Below are 23124 nucleotides of genomic sequence, written 5' to 3' on the forward strand. Positions count from 1 at the left end.
GAGACCTCGGAGGTCCACTGGATTCTGCCCACCGGAGACTCCAGATGCGCCTCCTAAACCCCGCAAGGGCCTTCGCAGTGCACGCTGGGGCTTGTAGTCCCGGCGGGCGGAGTCCTGTGCGCGCATCCCCAACCGCAGGGCGACTTCCTCTTCGGGCCGCTGGCCGCGGCTCCCGGAAGCTGAGCCAGTTAAAGCGTCAACGCTTCCTTTCCCCGCCTCTTAGTCCCGCAGACTGCCAATCCAAGTAGCCAATAGGTGGCCTGACTGGCGCTTTCTTTTACGTGATTGGCTTAGAGTTTTGCAGCCGCCCAGACAAGTTTGCCGGGGATTGGTCGAGTCTTCAGTTTTGAAAATCGTAGGTTTCGCCCGCGCTGCAAGGCCCCATTGCTTCCGCGGAGCCGTGAGCCTCCGAGTTCGGGAGCTGAGGGTCTCGGCGGGCGGGGGCACTCTTCTAGGGAGGCCGCCGGACTTGCGTCTGAGCAGCAAGCACTTGGGAGACGCGGTGCAACCGAGTGAGTGCGCGCGGGCGGCCGGCGGGACGGTGGGGTGGTTAGCGATTTGTTGCTCCTCCGGCCAACTCCGGACCGGGGGCGTGATCCCCTGCCCCCTTCCGGCCTGGGGATGGACGGGTCACCTCTTTCACGTGGCGAGGAGACCGTCCTTGGTCCTGGGGCCTGAGATGACCCCCCACCTTCCACCTAGGTCACCAGGTTCCGAGAATAACCCCGTCCCCTCCCGGGGCCCAGCACCCTGTCGTGTGCCTAGGAGGCCGTTGTTGACTTGGACGCGGAGGAAGCGCACGCTGACCGGGTTGTGTGATGGCTTTATGCCAGATGGCATTTCTTTACAGTTAACCTTCGCTCAACACCCCCACCTCCAGCTGAGCAACATTTTAAACGAACCATTCCCGGATGCCAGTGCCCCCCCCCCCCCCCCCCCCCCCCGTCACTCCCCAGACTCGTTCGCTGTCAGCGGTTCAGTTCCCTCCAGACACCGTGGCCTCTGGGTGCCCAGGGCCAGAACTTGACCGCCTGCCTTTCAGAGGCTGAAATCGAGGAGGCGGCATAGCTTGTGGTTAAGAGCACAGTTTAAATCCAGGCCCCAGGGTGACTGAGCTCCTTTCTCTTTGTCTCCGTGGCCTCATCCGCACTTGGGTATCCTCGAGGTTGAGGTGAGAATTAAATGAGATGATACTTGACCTGGGCGTGGAGTAGGACTCAGTAAATGGGAGCAGCTCCCCAACTTACTGCACTCTGGAAAGAACAGGCATTGCGGAAGGGGCAGTGGGGCCTCTAGTCTGCTGTATGGTGTGAGGGAAGTATTAGGAGGGAAAGATGAGCTCCCTTCTCCCTCGGTGGGAGGCTGGGTCTCTGGGTTTGTGCACAGGTTTTGACACTGGCTGAAGACATTTTTGCTGCTCTCCCCAGGAGCCTCATTCTTGGTACACTGATTCCTCCTTTCTCAGGGTCACCTTTGTTCTAACTTTTGGTGACCCTTTTTAAAGCCGAGGTCTGCTAAAAACAAACTTCCCCATGGAGGAAGCCCAAACACTTTTTTTACTTTGTGAAAGAAGCTGCCACCCACTTTGCCATTTTGAACAAATGCTCACACACACACACACACACACAGGGATGATAAGTTGTTGCTTTCTGTGAACCTGTGTTTTGGTTTTGGCTTCCATAAACAAATTTCTCTTTCCTGGCCTGGAACTGGGGTCTTGCAGTTTGCCAGGCTGAACTCTGGGACAGAGGGGCTGGAGGGAGCCAGAGGGATGGCAGTGGGGAGGCCCTGCCCGTGCCTGGCTGGCTGCAGAGCCGTCTCTGTGCAGAGCCTCTGCGATCTTGCCCAGTTGGCCCTGCCCTGATGAGTGTTGCTTTTGGATTTTAGGAGTCGCAGCTTTGGATGAGTATGACGTGCCTTAACCTGTGTAGAAAGAGCTTATTTTGTGTCCCGGGGAGGGAAGGGGGTACCTGTAGGATGTTTATTTCAAGGTGTAGAGTTGATAGGTGGATTCATTCATTCATCAGTATGTCTTTTATGCCAGGCACTGTGCTGGTCTCTGGACTTTCAGCTGTAAGCAAGACGGAAAGGGCATGCTCTCAGGGAGCTACGTTTAGTAGGCAGAGACAGGCAGTAAGCAGACAGATACACAGTCACCCAAGTGCCATGCAGAGAATTGAAATAGATGGATGGGATTATGGCTGGTGGTCAGGTCCTTCCTGAGTTGCTGAGATTTAAATGATGAGGAGAAAGCTGTACAATAGGAGACAGAAGGTTCCAGACAGAGAGCAGAGCTTGTTCGAGGAACACAGGCTATGTGCCCTGGAAATCAGATCCCAGGAAGTCCTGTGAGACTGCAGCATGACCTGGTGTGTATTAAGCTCTGTCAGGTGTTTAGGGGTGACTTAGCCTAGCTTCCTCTTCTAGGAGCTTCTGCCTTAGGTGGGAGGCTGAGTTTTTCGTGGTTCTTGGTTTTATAGGTATAGATGGGTCTATAGGTATAGAAGGTCATAAGCTTGTGGTTAAGCTTATGACCTTCACCCATTCACTCATTCTTTCATTCACCCGTCAGAATATTTACTGAGCCTCTGCTATGCCTATATAGAACACTTCTTCCTTGCCTAGGACTTGTGATGATAGTATAACTGAGTCTTAAGGAGATACCTGAGCTGCTAGTTTTTAAGAGATTGAGAGAAAACTGGTTTTGTATTTTCCCCTGCCCAATATTTCTACACAAGTTTTCTTAAAAATAAGACATTGCTTACCTGCTCCCCTCATGCTTCCTTATCCATTTCTAGGGCATTTCAGCTCAAGGGAGAGAAAGTTGTGGGGGCCTCTTGGAGAAAAGCAGTCTCTGCTCCCCACTTTCTTACCAACTCCTTTGGAACGCAGAACCCCTTCTGTTCACTGGCCTCTTGAAGAGGCAGTTGGATTAGATGTTCTTTGGCCTGAGGCCTGGTGTCAGCTCATGTGTAGCTCCGAGTGGCTGTGTCTAAGCCCTTGCTCACCCACAGGGAGGAAGAGGAGAGCCCACGGGACAGTAAGAGCAGGGCGGTGTTTGGGCAGGCAGAAGGGTCGTGTGGTGGCCACAGTCTCCCTGATCTAGGAAGGCAGTTGGCCGTGCCTTGTCATTTTAAGCCCCAGAAGAGGCCATTTGTAAGGATGACTGTTGATACCAGAATTGGCTTGGAAGTGTGGACTTATGGGACAGCGTGCTATGGGTGGGTGGAGGGAGGGCACTTGAAGAGTGTGAGGACTGGCCCTTTTTGCAAAATGAGGCTAGTGGGTTGGCATTTGGAATTCTGCATCTCAGGATAGCTGTGAGCAGGGAGGGGCTGTGATTCAGGCACTTGGTGTCCTGTGGTTGGGGGATGGGTGCTCTGGCTTGGCAGCCTCTTCCCCTGGAGAAGGTTCTAGTCCCCAGCCCTGAGCCCTGTGCCTCTTGTCATTTTTCACCAGACAGAGCCACCATGGGGACGGCAGCCCCAGGGCCCATTCACCTGCTGGAGCTGTGTGACCAGAAGCTCATGGAGTTTGTCTGCAATGTGGACAATAAGGACTTGGTGTGGCTCGAGGAGATCGAAGAGGAGGCCAAGCGCATGTTCACCAGGTGAGGACAGCATGCTGTCAGGAGGCCTGGGGCTGCCACAGCTTTGGGGACATAGTATAACATAGCATTATACTCCTCACTAGTATAATGGTAGAGGCAGGAGAGGTGTTGGGCCTCCGAGGGTGGGGCTGTACAAGCTTACCTGGCAACCTTGCTTTCCAGCTGCATCCCTGGGAGGAAGCCCCATGTGCCTGGCAGGGGACTTGCACATGGCCTTGGAGAGCTCACTTGGTGCTGGTCACCCCAACTTGACTTGTCACTGCCAGGAAATGGGCAGGAGCTGAGCTGGGAAGGGGAGTGGGCCAGTGGTTCCCAGGCAGCCACAAATATTACCCTCCTTATACTAAACAGAGAATTCAGCAAAGAGCCTGAGCTGATGCCAAAAACACCGTCTCAGAAGAACCGACGGAAGAAGAAACGGATTTCTTATGTGCAGGATGAAAACAGAGACCCCATCCGGAAAAGGTAGGAGGGGCCGGGGCTGCCACTAGCCAGGGGAGGGTCAGCGACGCAGGTGAAGTCTGAGGCTTGGCGCCCACCAGGAGAGTTTGATTCTCAGGTGTTAATTGGGAGCACAGGCCTGCAGGAGTGGTGGTGGGTGCCATGTGGGCCATGCTGAGGGGTGAAATATCACAGGGCAACAAAACGTGACCCACAGTCGTGGAGTCCAGAATGTGTGTCTGCGTTTTGGAGCAGGGGTGTTTGATCTGGGCATTGGAGGATGGGAAGGGTTTCCAGAGGTGGGAGAAGAAAGAATCCAACTCTCTGCTTGGGTGAGAGCCACCAGAGTTGTGGACCAGGGGTCTGTTGCTCAGCTCCTGTGCTCTGCTTATTGTGATCACTGTGGGCTGCAGACTACTGGCAAGGGAGGTTGGGTCTTGGGGTCAGGAGGTCCTGGGCACACACCCCAGCTCTGCCCCTTAGTAGTTGTATATCCTTTTGTTAATTATCCACCCCTCTGAGCCTCAGTTTCCTCAAATCTAAAGTGAGAGTGGTCCCTGCCTCTGAGGACTGGTTTGTGGACTAAGTAACACGAGCAAAGCCTGTAGCGGGGTGCTTGGCACGGTGTGAGCTCAGTCAGCGAGAGGTTTCTATGAATTTCATCTTCCCAGCAGTTGGTGAGGGCTGGCATAATCCCCAGTTTCCAGGTTGGGCTCAGAGAGGAGCGGCCCAGGGACCCATGGCAAGGGTGTCAGAGCCTGGACTAGAACCCTGGTCTGCCTCCAAGCCCTTTGCTTTCTACTCCACCTGAGCTGGCAGATTCTGGGGAGACTGGTGCCCTCCTTGAATTCCAGGGCGCCTTCCTGCCCTGCTGGGCCCTCTCAGCCCCTGCTCTGCTGCCTTTGGCAGGTTGTCCCGCAAAAAGACTCGGAGCAGCCAGCTGAGCTCCCGGCGCCTGCGCAGCAAGGACAAGGTGGAGCAGCTGGCCACGGTGGCAGGGGAGAACGGCCCTGTTCTGCGGCGGGTGACCCGTGCAGCAGCTGCAGCTGCAGCAGCCACTGTGGCTGCTGCTTCGTCCACCTCGGAGTCTTCCACCTCGGAGTCTCCCACAGTGCTGACCAGGAAGCCCAAGAATAGTGTGGCCCCGTGCCAGCTGGTGCCCAAGGTGGAGATAGGCGTCAGCGAGCGCCACTCTGCTGAGCGGTACCTCAGCCAGCTCAGTTCTGCTCAGGCTCAGTCCCTGGCTCAGTCCCCAACCCTGGCTCCAGCCATAGCTCCGGCCTCCCAGATCATCTTGATATCGGATGAGGAATTAACACCCAAGAAATCAGAAGCCGGGAGACTGGAGTCTGTCGTCGTGAGCTCCCTGATGGCTACACCCCAGGACCCCAACGGCCAAGGGGTCCAAGCAGGCCGGTCTGCCTCCAAGCTCAGGATTGCACGGACCTCCCCAGGCCCACAGGACTCACCTGGCTCTCCAGCCTCCCCCTGGCAGGAGCGGGTGCTGGCTCCCATCCTGCCGGATAACTTCTCCACACCCAAGGGCTCTCGTGTGGACCGGCAGTCAGTGCGGCGCAGCCTGATCACCCCCTCCTCCCCGGGTCCCCAGAATTCTCTGGCCCAGAAGTACTCCCCGATGGCCAAACCAGAGAGCCCTGTCCGCAGATCGAGCAGAAGAATTGCCAAGAAGGCCATCAAAGAGCCGGCTGCCTCTGCCCGCATCATCTGTGAGTCTGGGGGCTCAGCAGTGGGTGGGGTGCCCAGCTTGGCTGGAGGGACTGTGGGGAACCATCTCATAATCTAGCAAGAAGCTGTCCATAGAGCTTTCTGTGGTGATGTCAATGTTCCATATCTGCTGACCACAAAATGTCGCTGCCGTGATTGAGGAACTAAAGTTTTATTACGTTTTACTTAATCTAGATGTAAAATAGTCGCACTTAGCTAGTGCTTACTATATTGGACAGTGCAGATCTTGGCCAACCCTCTCGTTTTACACGAAACTGAGGTCCAGGGAGGCAGAGCACGTGTCCCTGTGGTCAGTGCCATTCTGAGACTTGAACCTGGGCCCTTTACCCAGGGCCAGTGTGTTCTGCTCTCCTCCTGCGGTGGCTCTCTCAGGTTCACCGAGTTTGTAGGCAGCTCCTGTCAGTGAAACTGTTTAGTCTGAAGATACTGAGGTGAAGAGATGTAGACAGTCATCGTAGCTGACTCATTCTGGGAGGGACAGATAACTGGGCTTGAGTGCCCGTTCATCCAGTTACCTCACCTGCGACCTTGGGCAAGTTACAGGAACTTCTTCATCTGCCTCAGTTCCTCACCTGTCAGCTGGGGTGATAATAGCATATGCTGGAAGATTAGGGTTTCTTTAGTTGACCAATTAGGGTGCTTAGAACATCATTTGCCCTGTACAGAGGGCTCTGTATCTAGCAGTTTTTATCATCATTGGATCCCAGCTCAGAGGACCATTGTCCCGGTGGGAGCCACAGAGGACAGGCAGCTCTAAGAGCCAGGGCTGGCTGCATGGAGGAGGTGGGGTCCTGCCAGGTAGAACAAATGTGGGGAGAGGTATCCCTGGCAGAGGGAACAGCTTGTATGAAGACCCTGAAGCATGAAGACGTGATGGCGTAGCTGGAGCTCATGTGCCACACAGGGGCTTGGGCTTGATTCCACTAATGTGGAGGATGTAGCCCTTGATGGTTGTTGGGAGGTTCCTGGCACTGTATAAAAAATGACCAAGAGGGCCCAGCTGGTGTGGCTCAGTGGTTGAGCATTGACCCACACACTAAGAGGTCGTCAGTTTGATTCCTGGTCAGGGCACATGCCCAGGTTGTGGGCCAAATTCCCAGTTGGGGGCATGCAGGAGGCGGCCAGTCGATGTTCTCTCTCATTGATGTTTCTCTCCCTCCCTCCCCTTTCCTCTCTCTCTAAAATCAATAAAGAAAAAAATGACCAAGACGGATGGAGGGAACGAGGCAGGGAGACCAGGCAGGAGGCTGTTACAAGGGTCTAGCCAGAGGACAGAGAAGGAGTTGGATTGATGGAGAGGACAGGCCAGGTTTTAAATTAATGTGTATTAAAATTGTAGTCAACATCTACCTGGCACTTTAAGATTTATAACACTCCAGGGTATCTCATTTGGTTCCCCACAGCAGCTCTGTTAGCCTTTAGGATTTCCCCATTTCACAGAGGAGGAAACTGAGGCTTAACGAAGTCACTGAGTCTGTGAGCTGGCCAGCAGCCACTTGCTGAGGAGGCCTGGTGGAAAGCCCCAGGGAGGAGCTCAGTCAGGCACGTGAGGACACCTCACCTTAACAGGTTTTTGTCCCCACCTGGGGAAGGGCTTGATCTAGGCCATGGGGCTCGGAGATACTAAATCTGGGGCACATGCAGGTATGTGGTCTGTGTTTGGATCATCAGAAGGGCTTAGATGGTGATCTGCCTTCGAGATTTTCTCACGCCTGAATCTGATCCTGGCAAGAGGCCCCAGGGGGCTGGCGAGCCTGGAGCTCCAGGGATAGGGCAGGAGAGACTCTAGAGCCCATTCCTGCTTTTAGACCTGAATCCGGATCCCCAGTGCTTAAACCATTTGCATTTGGTGGAAGGAAGAGGGTCAAGATGAAGACAGTTCTGGTCTCATCAGAAAAATCTCTAGGTATTAGAAAGCTATGAAGCTTATGGAGGTAGACACCTGTTTTCCGAAATTCTGTTTTTGGCTCAGCGGTTAGAGTGTCGGCCTGTGGTCCAGAGGGACCCGGGTTTGGTTCCCACTAAGGGCACGTACCTTGGTTGCAGTTTGTCCCCAGCCCTGGTTGGGTCGTAAGGGTGGCAGCCACTCGATGTGTCCCTTTCACGTCGATGTTTCTCTCTCTCTCCCACTCTATCTGGGGGAAAAAAAAAAAAATGTCCTCGGGTGAGGATAAAAAAAAGAAAAGAAATAAAACAAAAAAAAAACCAAAAACAAAAAAACAGTGTTTCATGAGAAGAGCAGCTAGTTTAGCTGGGAACTCACATGCGTGCTCTTCACAGAGACTTGGGCATTCTGCGTGCTTCCTGTTTTACCACACAGAATCTTTGATAAATCAGTTTAGGTTTAATAAAATGACTAGTTTCTACTCCTTCACCAAGAATGTTCTTAAGTGGAATGACATTTCTGTCCTATGAATATGGAGAAGGTCTGTCCAGTGAAGGGAGGAGTCTCTGAGGTGGAGAGGGTCTGGCTTCAAACTAGGAGTTGCCAAGCCCCCACCAGCCCGGTTCCCTGGACCTCTTGGAGTAGCACCTGGCCTGTTTCTGAGATCATCTTTTGTTCCTTTGTTTTCCCCACAGGTCACAGTTACCTGGAGAGACTCCTGAATGTTGAGGTGCCCCAGAAAGTCAGGTGAGTTCAGTTGTAGGCCTTGGGGACCTTCCCAGAACTGGGCAGGACACAGTGGGGCCAGGTTGCCCAGGTGCGTCCCAGGATTGGAAGCATTTCCTATGGCCAACCCTTCCCTCCTCCTGGGGACTGTCCACTGCCATAGCCCTGCCCCTGCCCCAGTCTAACCAGGAAGTGAGTGGCACAGTGTCAAGTCTTCTTACATTGCTTGTCAATATCATTTGTCAGCCCTGGCCCGACCTTGACCCCTCCGAACCTTTTTCTGGGTGTGGGCTCCATAGACTGTCAGATAAAAGCCTGTGGCTGAGCTAGTGCAGCCAAGAGGAACCACATTCAAGTGGGGGTGGTGGGGGGCTGGGGCTGCTCCCTGCTCCAGGATTACACTCCAGCACTGCTTTAGGCCAGTGTTCCCTGTCCTGGAGGCGACATCCTGCCATCACTAAAACCAGGCCCACAACCTTGCTTTGGAGCAGAGGGTCGGTGCTTGGGGTGGGGAGATGGGGCCTGTGGAGCTGCCGGCTCCGCTGGCCCCACGGTGACTGGAGAGCAGGCCACAAAAGAGACGTGGCTCATCCAGGCCCATGGGGTGGAGGCGGAGCTGGGAAAGGGCTCACCTCCTGAATCAAGGCCCTGGTGGGGGTGAGATGAAGCCACATTTAGAAGCTGACATCCCTCATGTAGCCAGGGAGCCACTGGCTCGGGCTGTTGTCCTCCCATCCTGCCTGGCGCTGTGGGTTTGTGGCCCAGGCCAGGGCACCTGATGTGGACCCTTCTGGGTCTCTACCCAGGGACTGGGGGAGGAGCTCCTGTGGAGAGGAGTTGGGCTGGGTGGGTCTCACAGTATCTCCTGCTCTGCTTTCAGCCCCGAGAAGGACTCTAGCAAGGAGGCCAAGCCTGTGGAGGAGGCTGAGCCGGAGGTAAGCCAGGCAGGACAGGACGTGGGGGGCTTGAGGGCCCTGGGGCTCATGCTCTGTGCTGTGAGTCCCAGGTGCAGACCCCTAAAGTGTTTTGTTTAATTCTAGAGGACAGGTATTAAAGCTGGGGACAGTGAAACAAGGAGGGGCCGAGGAGAACAGGAGAGGGACTAGTGGGGAAATAAGCCCAGGCTGGGCTGCTTCGGCTCCCTGTGAGGTCGGAGAACAGGGAGCCTTGGGGACAGATTCGGGGAGTTTGCCTGGGGCACACTGCCGCTGCCTGTTGCTCCCCTGGTTGCCATCCTCATGGGCAGACCCTTAAAGTCCTGTTTCTCCCCCTAGGTCCCCAAGAATGAAGGGAGTACCTTGTGGCCCCTCAGTGCCACCAAGATTGCCATTAGCACGCCGGGCTTGCAGCCTGCGGCTGGTGGCCAGGAAACACCCTCTTCGGGGCAGCAAGGTGAGTCTTCCTGACCTGCCCTATGCAGATACCCAGGGCCATGTGGACCTTGGTGGCCTCGATTTCACTTTCTCTCTCGGGGGAGGGAAGCCTCATTTTCTGGGCTGATAGGCTGAAGGTGCATGAGACCCAGGGGTGCGTAGATCTGTGAGTCTGCAGGTTTCATCTCTCACCTTTTGGCTGGAGCTGCTGCCAGGTGTCATGTGAGGGGCGGTGGCTGGTTGGTGCAGGAAACAGGAAGAGGTGGGAGAAGGGTCTGAATTGTGGCCAGGCCTGGAGCTCCACACCAGGAGGAGCTGTGTGCCGGGGTCTTGTTCTGTCCTCGGCGCTGGCTCCCTTCTCACCTGCGTGGTCCCTGTCTGCAGAGAATGGGAGAGCTGTAGGCTCTGGGCTCTGGCTTCCCAGGTGTCAGAGGTGCCCTGCGATCCAGCTCACGTCTCCCTGGTGGGAAGAGCACTGTAGTCATGAGGCCTTGAACATGACTTCCCCAGTGACCCCTGGTCAGGGACAGTGGCCATGCCAGCTTTATAGCTCCTGGGGGGGTCTCCAAGGACCCTTCAGAGTAAAGGGCAGGGGAGAGATCAGCACTCTGTCCTGGCAGTGAAACAAAACGCACGGATGGCCCCTGCCCTCCGCTCCCGTCGCGTCGGCTCCAGCAAGGCCAGGAGGAGTGGACTTCCTAAGCTTGTCCACGGGTCTGTTAGGGCTTGAACCTCCCACAGGCTTCCGTTCCTGAAAGGTGCCCCGGCTCTCTGTTAGAGGCGGCCAGCGCCACCTCGGGATTGTGCTGCAGTTCTTGTCACAGAGGCAGGCTTGGGGGTAAGCAGCCTGGGGGCCGAGGATCCTGTGCTGGGCCCTGGATGGCCACAGATCTGTTGAGGTCAGTTGGTGCTAAGGGTGATGCTCTTGCCCCTGGCCACCCTGGAGTCTGCCAGGAAGAGAGCCTTGCCCCTGCCATGCTGCTGCAGTGGGCACCTCCCCGACCCTCCATGCTGTCCCCGCACCCTCACTAAAGTTGCTTTCTTTACAGCGGCCAAGATCGATCAAGCAGATGGCCCCAAGGAGCCACCCCAGAGTGTCAGGTTTGTAGTTGGGAAGGGTGTGTAGGCCATTATTTCAAGGGGCCCAGAAGGGCTTGCACCTCGAGTCCTCTCTTGGGGAGGATAGGTGTGTGGCCAGAGCCTCCGTTTCCTCTCAGCAGGAGTGGGGCCTGGTGCCCTGAACTAATGAAGGAGGCAGCTTGATGCCACGGGATGACCCTGGGCTGGGAGTGAGTGACCAGATCCTAGACCCCATCCTTTGGTGTCTTGTCATGTGACCTTGGATTGGTCACTTCCCTCTGCCTAGGCAGTGGAGGGTCAGTCAGGGAGACCCTACCTCTGTAGCACAGAGTCCTACGGGCTGGTCCCAGTTTTCTTCGTAGAGGTGAACTTTTATGGAGCGTGGCTAGGGCTCTGGAGGGGTCTGCGGGGTCAGCCCAGTGATGCTGCCACCACCCACACTCCTGCAGGAGGAAGCGCAGCTACAAGCAGGCTGTGAGTGAGCTGGATGAGGAGCAGCAGCTGGAGGACGAGGAGCTGCAGCCCCCCAGGAGCAAGACCCCTTCCCCGCCCTGTCCAGCCAACAAGGTGAGTGGGCTCCTGCCCTCCCCAGGGCCTCTGCCCCGCCCCTGCGTCCTGACCCTGGTCCCTGTCTGCAGGTGGTACGGCCTCTCCGCACCTTCCTGCACACCGTGCAGAGAAACCAAATGCTCATGACCCCGACCTCGGCCTCCCGGAGCAGTGTCATGAAATCCTTCATTAAGCGTAACACTCCCCTGCGCATGGACCCTAAGGTGAGGGAGCCTGTGCCCCGGGTTTCGCTTCGCTAGAGTTAGGCTGCATGGCTGGAGGCTCCTGGATGTCCCCTAGGCTGCTGGGAGCAGTGTGGGTCCGGGCCAAGGCAGGTATGACCTCGCACTGGTCAGAGGCTAGCTCAGGCCTCTCTGGCCATGGGCTGCCTTGACATTTGCGGACTGTCCTGACCTCTTGGGTTCTGTACTGGGTCCTAGAGGCTTGGCCAACTCATTGTGACTCCTGGGTCTTGGGCCTTGGACTGGGAAGTTGCAGAACTGGCCTAGCAGGCCCCCATCCTACCCACCCGTCCCACACCCCCAGTGCCTTGAGGTTAAGGCGAAGGACACGCTTGTGATACCTTGACTTTTGGGGATGAGGGCTGGGTGAGATGAGAGGGTGCAGGCCCAAGCAGACTCCCTGGAATAGCTAGGAGCCTGGCCAGCTCCTCTGGGAGGGCCCCTGGCCTTGCATTAACTCTCGGCTTTCTCCTTGTCTCCTCTCCACAGTGCAGCTTCGTTGTAAGTAAAACCTTTTCCTGTCCTCGTAACCCCCGCCTAGCACTTAGCTGCTGTAACTATCCTTGCAAAACTGCCAGCACCTGTAGAGGCACTAACATCCTGAGCGGGAGCTGTAAGGGAGGTGGGAGGTGACCCAGAGGCTGGTGGCAGCTGCAGGCGCCAGTGTGCTGGACCAGGCTTCCTCCCTGCTTCTGCCGTTGAGTCCTGCCAGGAGGAGGAGTCTTGAGCTTCCCTGAGGCAGAAGGAAGCAAAGGGTGTGTGACGTGCAGCTGTCACCAGGGCCATAGCTTGCAGTTCCCCACAGCCCCTTCCTCCCTCCTCCACAGCCCTGGGCATCCTCTCAGGGTCTGTCTGAGCTGAGGCTTGTTGGGTCACACACCTGAGCTACCACCTTGAGGGGATGGCAGAGCAATGGGCTGAAGGCCAGGTAGGTGACTGAGGTGGAACTGTCAGCAGTGGCCTCTGGAGGGAGGCCGCGGAAGCTGTTCTCTTCTCAGACACCTCAGAGCTGAGCTGGGCCACCAGCCGTGAGCAAGGAGCCACAGAGAGCTGGGATCTGCTGGCCCCGCAGCCTGGCTCTCTGGGGACTCAGGCGTTGCCAGGCTGCAGCCACTTCGTTCCTTAAGTTTCCACTGGTGCTTTGAAGGGCCTCCTACTGGGAGGGCTTCTGCCCCCACTGAGGGCCTGAGGGTCTCGGCGGCACTGCCACGGGGCTTGCCAGCATTTGGACAGGTGGGCCCTGAACTTGCCTCTCCTGCAAGGAGGCTGGTCCCCTCTGGGTGGCCTTGGCAACATCGTACCTTCCAGTATGCCAGCAGGTGGGCTGGGAGGTCTCTCGTGCCTATTTCTCTGTCAGCCCCTGGTAGGCACCTGGGCCCACAGCAGTGAAGCAGACTGCTCATCCTGCAGGGGACTTCTGTGCCCCGTCCAGACTGAGCAGAGCCTTGCGGGGATCATGGGGACGGCTGAGGGGTCCAGGAAACTGCCTTTTCCTGCTCTAGGGAGCCTAGGGCATCTGGTGAGGGTGGGACAGTCCTCACAGTTAGGTGACCAGGGGCCTGGGTAGGTCACGCGGGCCCTTGGGCCTTGGACTAGTTTCCTAACCTTTGGGTGGAAGTTTCCTTGGCCCCTCACAGACATTGGATGAACCAGAGAGTAATGTGTGTGAAGCATCCAGCACAGGGCTAGGCATGAAGGGAGACTGCTCGGTTGAATCCCCTGGAGGCAGAAGGGGCTGCACAAGCTTTTGGGTTCCTCCCACCTGCTTTGGCCTTGACGGTGGCCTTGGGGAACAGGGACAGTCCAGCCCACCTTCAAGGGTTGGGCCAGAGAGGAAGCACTGATTCTGTGACCTGAGCAGCTCTTGTCTTCTATAAAATTTACAGTGCAACAGGGTAAGTTCTCTGACCTGTGCTGGGAAATGTTAGCACTCAGGTTTTGGAACAAAAACCTGGTTTGCTGAGCCCTGTTGAAATCAGGAGTCTGTTGGGCTCTCAGGGCAGGAAGAAATGGTGATGGGCACCCTCTGGGCCACCTGGTTGCTTCCAAGGTGTTTTCCTCAGAAGAGCAGGTGGGTATGGTGGATGGAGGTCCGGCTTCCTGGTCTTCTCTGGGTCCAGGCCATTGGAGAGCGAGAACCAGCCAAAGGCCACCTACTCCCTCCCTGTGGGGGCCTCCCAGAGGCTAGCGTCCTCCAGGTCCCTCCTGTACCCAGCGCAGCCTCTGTGGCTCGTGGTCATCTCTCTTTCCTTCTGTTTCTTTGTCCATCTTAAAAAAATAAAACTGTTGCCCTGGCTGGTTTGGCTCAGCGGTTGCAGCCTTGGCCTGCGGACCAAAGAGTCACAAGTTTGATTCCAGTCAAGGGCATGTACCTCAGTTGCAGTTCGTCCCTGGCCCGGGTCCGGGTTGTGCAGGAGGCAACCAATTGATGTGTCTCTCTCACCATCGATGTTTCTCTCCCTCTCTCCCCCTCTTCCTTTTTCTCCCCCTTCCTCCCTCCCACTCTGTCTGAAGATAAATGGAAAAATATCCTCAGGTGAGGATTTAAAAAATAAAAATAAAATAAAACTTACATGTTAAAAAATTATATAGTAAAGTTTATATTGAAAACTACAGTAAAGTCTATATTTTGTAGAAGTTCATTTGAACTTTATTTTAGTATTCCATTTCAGTTTGTCTATTGTGATTTTGACTTTCGTTTTGCCGTTTTATTACTGGTTGCTCTAGGCATTACATACTTAACTTTCAGTCACTTTAGATCGATGCCGGTTGAGTTGTAATGGTGCAATCTTACTACTCTCCCCACTGTGTGCCTTCTTGTCTTACATGTTACAGCTTCGTAATGACTACCCTGTCAGACAGTAAAATCATTTTTGCTTTCAGCTGCCAAACATTGTAAAGAAGTCAAGAGGAAAAAAAATAGTCTATTGATATTTACCCAGATATTTATCATTCTCCTTTCATTAATGTTTCACATGTCCTGGTATCACTTCTTTTTTGTCTGGAGCACCTCTTTAACAATTATTTGAGAAGTCTGCTGGCAACACATTCTCTAGTTGTTCTTAATTTGAGAAGGTCTCGCTTCGTTTCTGAAGGATACTTTCACTGAAAACTGATCGAGTTCTGGTTTAACAGTTCTTTCAGCACTTTACAGATGCTACTTCCTCTGGCATCCATAGTTTCCGATGAGAAGTCTGTAGCCATTCAAACCACTGTCCCACCCCACCCCAACCCCTGACCCCCTAGGTAATGTGTCCTTTTGTTGTGGCTGCTTGTGAGAATTTCCCTCCATTTTAAAAAATATTTATTTATATTTTATTGTTGAAAGTATTACAGATGTCCCCCTTTTTCCTCCATTGACTCCCTCCTTCCTGCTCCCACCCCCCTCCCGCCCTCCCCAATCTAGTGTCCGTGTTGATTGGTTGTGCGTATAGGTTCTTTGGTTTATCTCTCCCCTGCACCCCCGTCCCTCTGAGGTTTGTCAGTCTGTTCCCTGCTTCCATGATTTTGGATCTCTTTTGGTCGACAGCTTATTTTGTTCATTATGTTCCACAAATAAGTGAGATCATGTTGTGCTTGTCTTTCTCTGGCTGGCTTATTTCACTTAGCATAATACTAGGTCCCTCCATGTCTCAAAGGGTAAGAGATCTTTCTTTCTTACAGCTGCATAGTACTCCATTATATATGTACCAGAGCTTCTTTATCCATTTATATACTGATGGACACTTGGGATGTTTCCAGATCTTAACTATTGTAAATAGCACTGCTATGAACATAGGGGTGCATATATTCTTTCTGATTGGTGTATCAGACTTCTTCGGATATACTCCTACAAGTGGGATCACTGGGTCTTGGCAGTTCCGTTTTTGATTTTTTGAGGGAACACCATATTGTTTTCCACAGTGGCTGCATCAGTCTGCATTCCCACCAGCAGTAGAGAATTTCCCTCTTTGTATTAAGTGTTCAGCAGTGATATTATAATGTGGCTAGACGTGGGTTTCTTTGCATTTATCCTTTTTGGGTTTCGATGACCTTCATGAATCTGTAAATTTTTATCTTTTACCAAATCTGGAGCATTTCTAAGCCATGTTTTTTCCACATTTTTTTCCTGCATTCTACTCTCCCCAGTGTGAGATGACAATGGTACAAATGATGGACCTTTTGGTGTTATCTCATAGTTGTCTCGGGCTCTATTCATTTTTCTTCAATGTCTTTTCTCTGTGTTTAGACTGGATACATATTAACTTATCTTCATTTTTCACTGACATCTGTTTTTTCCATATGCTGTTGGACCCATCCATGAATTTATTTCAGTTATTGTGTTACTAGTTCCAAAATTTTCATTTTGTTCTTTAGATCTACCTGCTGAGATTTTCTGTTTTTCCAGTGGCCCTAAGCTTTATGATTGCTTGTTAACACACACACACACACACACACACACACACACACACACACAGTAAAAACGTTGTAAAGCGTAGTAATAAATTCCCAATCTTGTTCTTCATTCTCCTTTCAAATGTATTTGTACATAGTTGTCATCAGAGCATACATGCAATTTTGAACCTAGTTTTTGTGCTCCCCACGGTTTGGCAGGGCTAGTCAAGTGCCCTTGACATAGGCCTTTAGCAAGCCTTAGCCCCTGAGAAGAAAGACAGAAGGCCCAGGCCTCAGTATGGGTGAGAATGGAGGGTTTGGGGGCAGCTCTGCCCTCAGAAGCCTTCTGATGCTGCTGCCCACCTGGCTGGAGGCTGTGGGCCTGGGGGTTGCCCTGGGCCATCATGTTGCCCTCACACCCACTGTCCTCACGCCCGCCTCCCACCTAGGAGAAGGAGCGGCAGCGCCTGGAGAACCTGCGGCGGAAGGAGGAGGCTGAGCAGCTGCGTAGACAGAAGGTTGAGGAGGACAAGCGGCGGCGGCTGGAGGAGGTGAAGCTGTAAGTGGCCTAGCTCCTGGCCCCGGTCGCGTCGGGCCACGGGCGCCCCCTGACTGCCGTGTGTTCGCAGGAAGCGTGAGGAGCGCCTCCGCAAGGTGCTGCAGGCCCGGGAGCGGGTGGAGCAGATGAAGGAGGAGAAGAAGAAGCAGATTGAGCAGAAGTTTGCTCAGCTGGATGAGAAGACTGAGAAGGTGTGAGCCGTGGGCTGGTGGACGGCCAGGTTTTCGTGGGCTGTCCCCTGCTGGAGCCTAGGCAGGTCCAGCTTGGTGGCCCGAGGGTTAGAACTGGACCCCTCAAGAAGTTATGGGTTTGACGCGCTGGACACTTCTGATCTTCCAGGGGCTCTGGAGTTGGTTCTGAGCCCAGCTGAGGGTGGGAGGCCTAAGCCACAGCCCTTTGCGAGTGGGTGGGCTGCTGCTCTCGGGCAGGACTGGCGTCCAGGTGCCCCCTCCCCTGGGCTGTGGGGAACAAGCTGGGTTTGCAGGGGCATGGGTGCCTGTCAGTGCTGGGATCACTCTGTAGGAGGGTTGCTCTAACGGTAGGCTCTGCAGGCCAAGGAGGAGCGATTGGCTGAGGAGAAGGCCAAGAAAAAGGCAGCAGCGAGGAAGATGGAGGAGGTGGAAGTACGCAGGAAGCAGGAGGAGGAAGCACGGAGGCTCAGGTGGTTGCAACAGGTGCGAATGCAGGTGGACGGGCTTGGGTGGCAAGGAGGGGTTGCTGGACAGGCACTGCCTCAGTCCCGAGGACTGCCGGGCACACTCCACTTTGTTGGGTTAATGTTGGTGGATCATGTGGCTTCAAGCCCTAAGGAGGTTCAGCAAATGCCCTGCAGATGGGGATGGTGACAGTAATCTGCTTTGGGCTTTCTGTAGAGGTGTCACTTTGAGGACTAAGCGCATGGACTCTCAGCCAGACTTCCAATCTCGGCTCTGCTCTTTATTAGCTGTGTGGCCCTGGACAGGTTACTTGACCTCTCTGCTTTGGTTCCTTCAGGAGGCAGTGGCATCTACTTGATTAGGGCTGTGGTTATGTTTTACCTGTAGAGTAGGGACCTACCTCTTGGAGCTGTTGATTTTATAACCCTAGGGAACACAAATGTGTCTCTGGGGTTATAATACTAATGGCCAAAACGTATTGAGTAAGTACCATGTGCCAGGCACTGTTCTAGGTATGTTATGTGTATAAACTCAGCAACTTCATGTTGTTCGCATTTGATTGATGGGGAAACAGGCCAGAAGGGCTTAAATGATAGGCCAGTGTCCCACCGCGAGTGCGTCTGACTCCAGTCTGTACTCTTAATCACTAAATCTTCTGTGGAAGCAACAGAAGTTGTCACAAGATGCCTTTTCAGGCTGCTGGTGGTGATTCTGTGGCACCTGGGCTGGGGTGACCCTGGCTCAGCCCCTGATGATCTCTGATGTGATTGGCCCCTGGGCTTCTGGGAGGGAGAAGTCTCTTGCCACCCCCCCCCCCCAAGACCTTTCTTGCCCCTCTCCAGCCCAGGCCTGGCCTGAGACCCTGACCTCGCTCTGCGTTCACAGGAGGAGGAAGAACGGCGACACCAAGAGCTGCTGCAAAAGAAGAAGAAGGAGGAGGAGGAGCAGGAGCGGCTGCGGAAGGCGGCCGAGGCCAAGAGGCTGGCGGAGCAGCGGGAGCAGGAGCGGCAGCTGGCGGAGCAGCGGGAGCAGGAGCGGCGGAGGGAGCAGGAGCGGCTCCAGGCGGAGAGGTGAGGGAGCCCTGAGGGCCGGGCTGGTGGGATTGCCCCTGGCAGCCACGGCATCCTCAAAGGTGTTCGTGTGGACAAGGCAGAGCCGTCCTCTGGAGGCAGCTCCCGCCTTCTGTCGGGGTTTGCAGAAGTGGACCAGGCTTCTGCCTGCAGCAGGCTGACCGCTGGGTGTGGTGGGAGATGGAGGAGGTAATGGGTGGGGTCACTTAGGACTCTTAATTCTGCCTCCAGTCAGGGTGCTGGCCCCTTTGGTTCATTTTGTCCTCGGCTACATGGTGGGGGACGGGGGTTCTCAACAGGTCCCCCATGAGCATTTGAGCAGGAGTTCCTTGTGGTGCATTGCAGGCCCTCCCCACTAAATGAGCGTCCACTGTGGTGATGAGAACTCAGGTCCCCCCCTCTTCCGCCCCAACATTTCCGACGGCCTCTCTTGGGAACCTGGCAGAAGAACCCCTGTGGCATAGGAACCAGCAGCTCCATCTCCCGAGGGGGAGGCAGGTGCAGAGAGGTTCATGACGTTCAGGTCTTCAGCTAGTGAGTGGAGGCGGCTCCAGAGCCCAGAGGAGAGCAGCCCAGCCCCAGGCCGGAGCTGTGTCCACCCCGAGGCCCGGACGATCAGAGGCAGCTCAGGTCTCATCTAGTCTCGTGATCCTGGAGGAAAGCTGTTATGATCTCCATTGTATAGCATGGGGTCCAAATTTGGTGAACTCTCAAGCTGAGTGCTCCCTGCACCCTGGCTGTGCATGTCCCAGCCCTTCAGGCACAGGCGCAGCTGTGGGCTCTTGGCTGCTGTGCCCATTCTGCTGTTTCGTCTTCTAAGGCCAGTGCCGATGGGCCTGGCTTCCCTGACATGGATGGAAACAGAGCCTGGGCTCAGCTTCCTGCCTTGACAGGCTCTTGCTTGGTCCTCAGGGAGCTGCAGGAGAGAGAGAAGGCCCTGCGGCTCCAGAAGGAGAAGCTGCAGAGGGAACTGGAGGAGAAGAAGAAAAAGGTACAGGGGGGGCCGGGTGTGGGGTTCGCTTGGGGTCTGTGCTGGGCTTTGGGCTGGGGAGCCCTGATCTAGTGGCTCCTGGGGTGGAAGCTGCCTTGCTTGCCTGGCTCCACGGGGGTTGGCCTGGGGGTGGGGGGGAGCACGTTCACGTGGTCCCTAACTCCCGGCTGGCTGCTGGTTCCAGGAGGAGCAGCAGCGCCTCCAGGAGGAGCGGGAGAAGAACGCCAAGGAGGCTGCCGCGGCCAGCAAAGGCCTGAACAGGACCATGGACGTGCAGGTGAGGCGTGGGCACCCGAGCGGAGAGGGAATGATCGGAATAACCAGGTCTGATTACTCTCCTCCGGTAGCTGGAGCACCGATCATATTTAAGGACCATAAGAAAGAGGAAGAATGCAGTTGGCCCAGTAGTTTTTACTACTTTTGATGCATGTGTTCTATCTAATTCTCAAAATAGAATTTGTTATTTAAAAACAAACAAAAAAGGAAGATACTATCCCTGTCCAGTTTGGTTCGGCAGTTAGAGCGTCGGCCCTCGGACCGAAGAGTCGCAGGTTTGATTCTTGGTCAAGGGCACGTACCTCAGTTGTGGGTTCAATATCTGGCACCGGTTAGGGTTGTGCAGAAGGCAGCCAGTCAATGTGTCTCTCTCACGTCCATGTTTCTCTCGCGCGCTCCCTCCCACCCTCCTACTCTAGCTAAAAATCAATGGAGAAATATTCTTGGGTGAGGATTTAAAAAAAAGGAAAAAAGAAATTAAACTTTATAAAAGAGTTAAAGTAAAAGTAAGGAACCTCAGATGAAAACCGAGTCTGGTCTAGCTCTCTCTGTTTTTACACTTACAAACATTCATGCACAGAGTTCCGAGTGGACCCAGACCATATGCATTCTCCTGCTCTGCTCAGGCTGCTCTCGCACGCCCCATAGGCCAGGCGGCTGAAACAAGCATTCCTCGAGACTGGGAGCTCCGAGGCCAAGGTGCCAGCAGATTCACTGTCTGCTGGGAGCCCTCTTCCTGGTTCCCAGACAGGGTGTTCTCAGGTGCCCTCGCTCGGTGGAAGGGAGACGGAGGGACACTAATCCCGTTCATGAGGGCCCCACTTTCATAATCCAGGCACCTCCCAAAGGCCCCACCCCCTAATAGCATTATGCTGAGGGATAGGATTTTACATAGGAATTTTGGGGGGACACAAACATTTACTCCATGATACATACTGTTTTTTGACAGCTTGATTCTTTTTTCTTTTTCTTTTTTTAGTATATTGTACACATCTGTCTATTTTAGCACTTGCAGATCTCGTATTTTGACTGTGGTATACCAGAATTTCTTTACCCAGCTCCTGTTGACAAGCATCAAGGTGACGTCCAGCTTAATGCTTTCCAAACAGTGTGCTGTGAGGAAGGGTTTGCCGTGCAGCGCAGGCTAAGGTGTTGGAAGGCGGAAGTTAGGTTAACGTTCATCTATACGATGTTTAAGTTTCAAATCGGGGTCCCCAGCGGAGTCCCCACGAGCTGTTCACAGCAGACACGCTGACCTGGAAGCATGCTTGTAACTCACTTGAATGTGAAGAAGGAACATAGAGCTGGATGTGGGCTGGACTTTTCCAGCCCCCCTGAGCCTTCTGGTTTTCCCTGTGAGATGAGGGAGTGGCCCGAGCCCGTGCTCCTTGTGGTGGGAGCCGCGGGAGTCGGGGAGGAGGGAGCTGACGGCCTTGCTTATCTTTTCTAGTCTCCGGCTTGTACCTCGTATCAAATGACTCCACAAGGGCACAGGGCTCCCCCCAAGATCAACCCGGATAACTATGGGATGGATCTGAATAGTGATGACTCCACTGATGATGAGGCCCATCCCCGGAAGCCCATCCCTGCCTGGGCCAGAGGTAAGCCGGGCCCAGAGCTCCCTGGAGACCTGGGTTCTCACTTGTGACTTTTGGGGGCCCTGGAGGAGAGGCTTGGCCGATGTAGGTGTTGGCAGGCTGTGGTGCTCATGCACTGGAAACTTGATGTATTGGCCTAATGAGCCTGCTCCGGCCTTGGGATGTGCTCAGGGAAGGGTGGGCACTCTGGCCAGTGGGCTCATCTCTGGACCAGATGTTTGACTTTGTTCTCAACAAATGTATGAAATTGCAGCTGGCTGTGGGCACCATGGTGCTGGGTGTTCGGCTAGGGCTCTAGGTTCTCCTTGGAGTCCTGCCCAGCAGGCCAGATGAGACTTGGACCTAAATAAGCAGCCTAGGTGGGAATAGAGTGAAGAGTGGCAATGGGTTTAGCAGTGCACTGAGAGCTTGGGCTGGGGGTTCTGGCTCCCAGGTGGGTGTGGAGATAACGAGAGTCTGTTCCCCGTGAGCTCCTGAGAACCTGTATTCAACTAGGCTGCCAGACGGTGGCGATAGGACCGTGCAGAGAGCATTACAGTGTCGGTGGTGGGCGGGAGGAGGGGCCCAGAGGAGCTGACGTGGCAGGAGGTGGAGGTGTGCTGGTGTGGAGATGCTGACAAGGGCTCTGGGTGGGGCAGGGGCTTGGGGAGCCCCAAGACAGTGACCCGGCCCTGTGGTCCCCTGCAGGCACCCAGCTCAGCCAGGCCATCATCCACCAGTACTACCACCCCCCGAACCTGCTCGAGCTCTTTGGAACCATTCTCCAGCTGGACTTGGAGGACATCTTCAAGAAGAGCAAGCCTCGCTACCACAAGCGCACCAGCTCCGCCGTCTGGAACTCGCCGCCCCTGCAGGGCACCAGGGTCCCCAGCAGCCTGACCAGCAGCCTGAAGAAGTACTGAGGCTGCCCACCGGCCCTCCTGGCTATGTCAGCCCATCTGTGTGTCTGTCCATCTCTCTGTTGCTCTGGTGCCCTCCTGCCTTGTATTCGGTCACTGAGGGTTTGGTCACATGGACATAAACATAAACGTTCTCTGTGTGCTGAAGATGGCAAGTGGCCCCGTCCTGCTTGGAGGCTGCGCTTGGGGGATGTTTGGGGAAGTACCTGGCCCAGCCTTGCCTGGCCCGCAGGTAGCACTCTGTAAATACGTTGCTATAATTTTAGCCTCTAGTGTTTGAGAGCTAGATTAATAAAGTCTGTTCCTTCAAGCCTGCTGTGGTTTTGTGAAGACCTGGGACCTCAGCGGATCCTGGACCCTGGCCTTAGGCCACCAGCTGGCCTGGAGGAGCAAGGCACTGTTCCTTGTCCTTGTGCTTTAAGGTCACCTGGGTCCCACCCCCAGAGCTAATGATACAGGGTTGGGCTGCTTAAGCAGAATTAGAAACTGCCTTAGGGCCATTGCTTGCAAGCAGTTGAGATGTTTCTTCAACAAAACCAGGAAGCTGCTAATGAAATGCTTAGTGCTAATGGGAGTGGCCCTGGTCTGGAAAGCGGCCAGCTGAGTTCCCATGGGTGATTGCGGCTCCTCTGCTGCCCCAGCCCCTGCATCCGTTAGGGGGCCAAACCTGCCACAGCCAGTTTTCAGAGAAGTGTTATTGGAACCCACCCAGTAGAAACGAATGTCCGTAGTCTCTGCTGCTCTGCTGAGGGCAGAGTTAAGCAGTTGCAGCCGAGGCTTATGGCCTACAAAGCTGAAAATATTTACTGTGACCCTTTACAGGAAAAGTTTGCTGACTCCTTTAGAACTAAACAAAGGCTAAATTCAAGAGTGTCTTTAAAAAGGAGGAAATAGTGAACTATTTCTAGAGGATTCCACCCTTGCCAACAAAAACATTTTATACTTCCTTCAAATATGCACAATTCAAATTTGTTCCATGTGTTCTCTGATTAGAAACGTGTTCAGTCAACTGGTGAGTGTTTCTGCCTAAAGTCACAATGTCAAATATT

At 54.4% G+C, this 23124-nt stretch overlaps 1 protein-coding gene across 2 annotated transcripts; it reads left to right on the forward strand.

The window, feature by feature from the left end:
* The first annotated feature begins 393 nt into the window (after window positions 1–393).
* On the forward strand, window positions 394–22358 carry LOC118628354 (inner centromere protein). 2 transcript variants are annotated; one of them, XM_036259245.1, is made up of 19 exons: window positions 394–512; window positions 3460–3610; window positions 3962–4075; window positions 4961–5778; window positions 8378–8429; window positions 9289–9343; window positions 9683–9800; window positions 10831–10882; window positions 11311–11428; window positions 11500–11634; window positions 12142–12153; window positions 16476–16585; window positions 16656–16776; window positions 17137–17259; window positions 18127–18311; window positions 19224–19302; window positions 19487–19579; window positions 21029–21179; window positions 21864–22358. In XM_036259245.1, the coding sequence occupies exons 2-19, from the start codon at window positions 3471–3473 to the stop codon at window positions 22076–22078; spliced, it is 2691 nt and encodes an 896-aa protein (XP_036115138.1). In that variant the 5' UTR covers window positions 394–512; window positions 3460–3470; the 3' UTR covers window positions 22079–22358. The 2 variants fall into 2 exon arrangements, with proteins under 2 accessions (XP_036115138.1, XP_036115140.1); XM_036259247.1 differs by lacking the exon at window positions 12142–12153 and having other exon boundaries at window positions 21864–22078.
* Window positions 22359–23124: the final 766 nt, after the last annotated feature.

The sequence above is a fragment of the Molossus molossus genome, unplaced genomic scaffold, assembly GCF_014108415.1.
Source record: "Molossus molossus isolate mMolMol1 unplaced genomic scaffold, mMolMol1.p scaffold_m16_p_13, whole genome shotgun sequence".
Taxonomy (NCBI): domain Eukaryota; kingdom Metazoa; phylum Chordata; class Mammalia; order Chiroptera; family Molossidae; genus Molossus; species Molossus molossus.

Coding starts and splice junctions, on each gene's coding strand:
- LOC118628354 (XM_036259245.1), top strand. CDS start 3,471: ATGGGGACGGCAGCCCCAGGGCCCATTCACCTGCTGGAGCTGTGTGAC. Junction 9,801..10,830: donor ACCCTCTTCGGGGCAGCAAG/GTGAGTCTTCCT, acceptor CTTTCTTTACAG/CGGCCAAGATCGATCAAGCA. Junction 19,580..21,028: donor ACAGGACCATGGACGTGCAG/GTGAGGCGTGGG, acceptor TATCTTTTCTAG/TCTCCGGCTTGTACCTCGTA.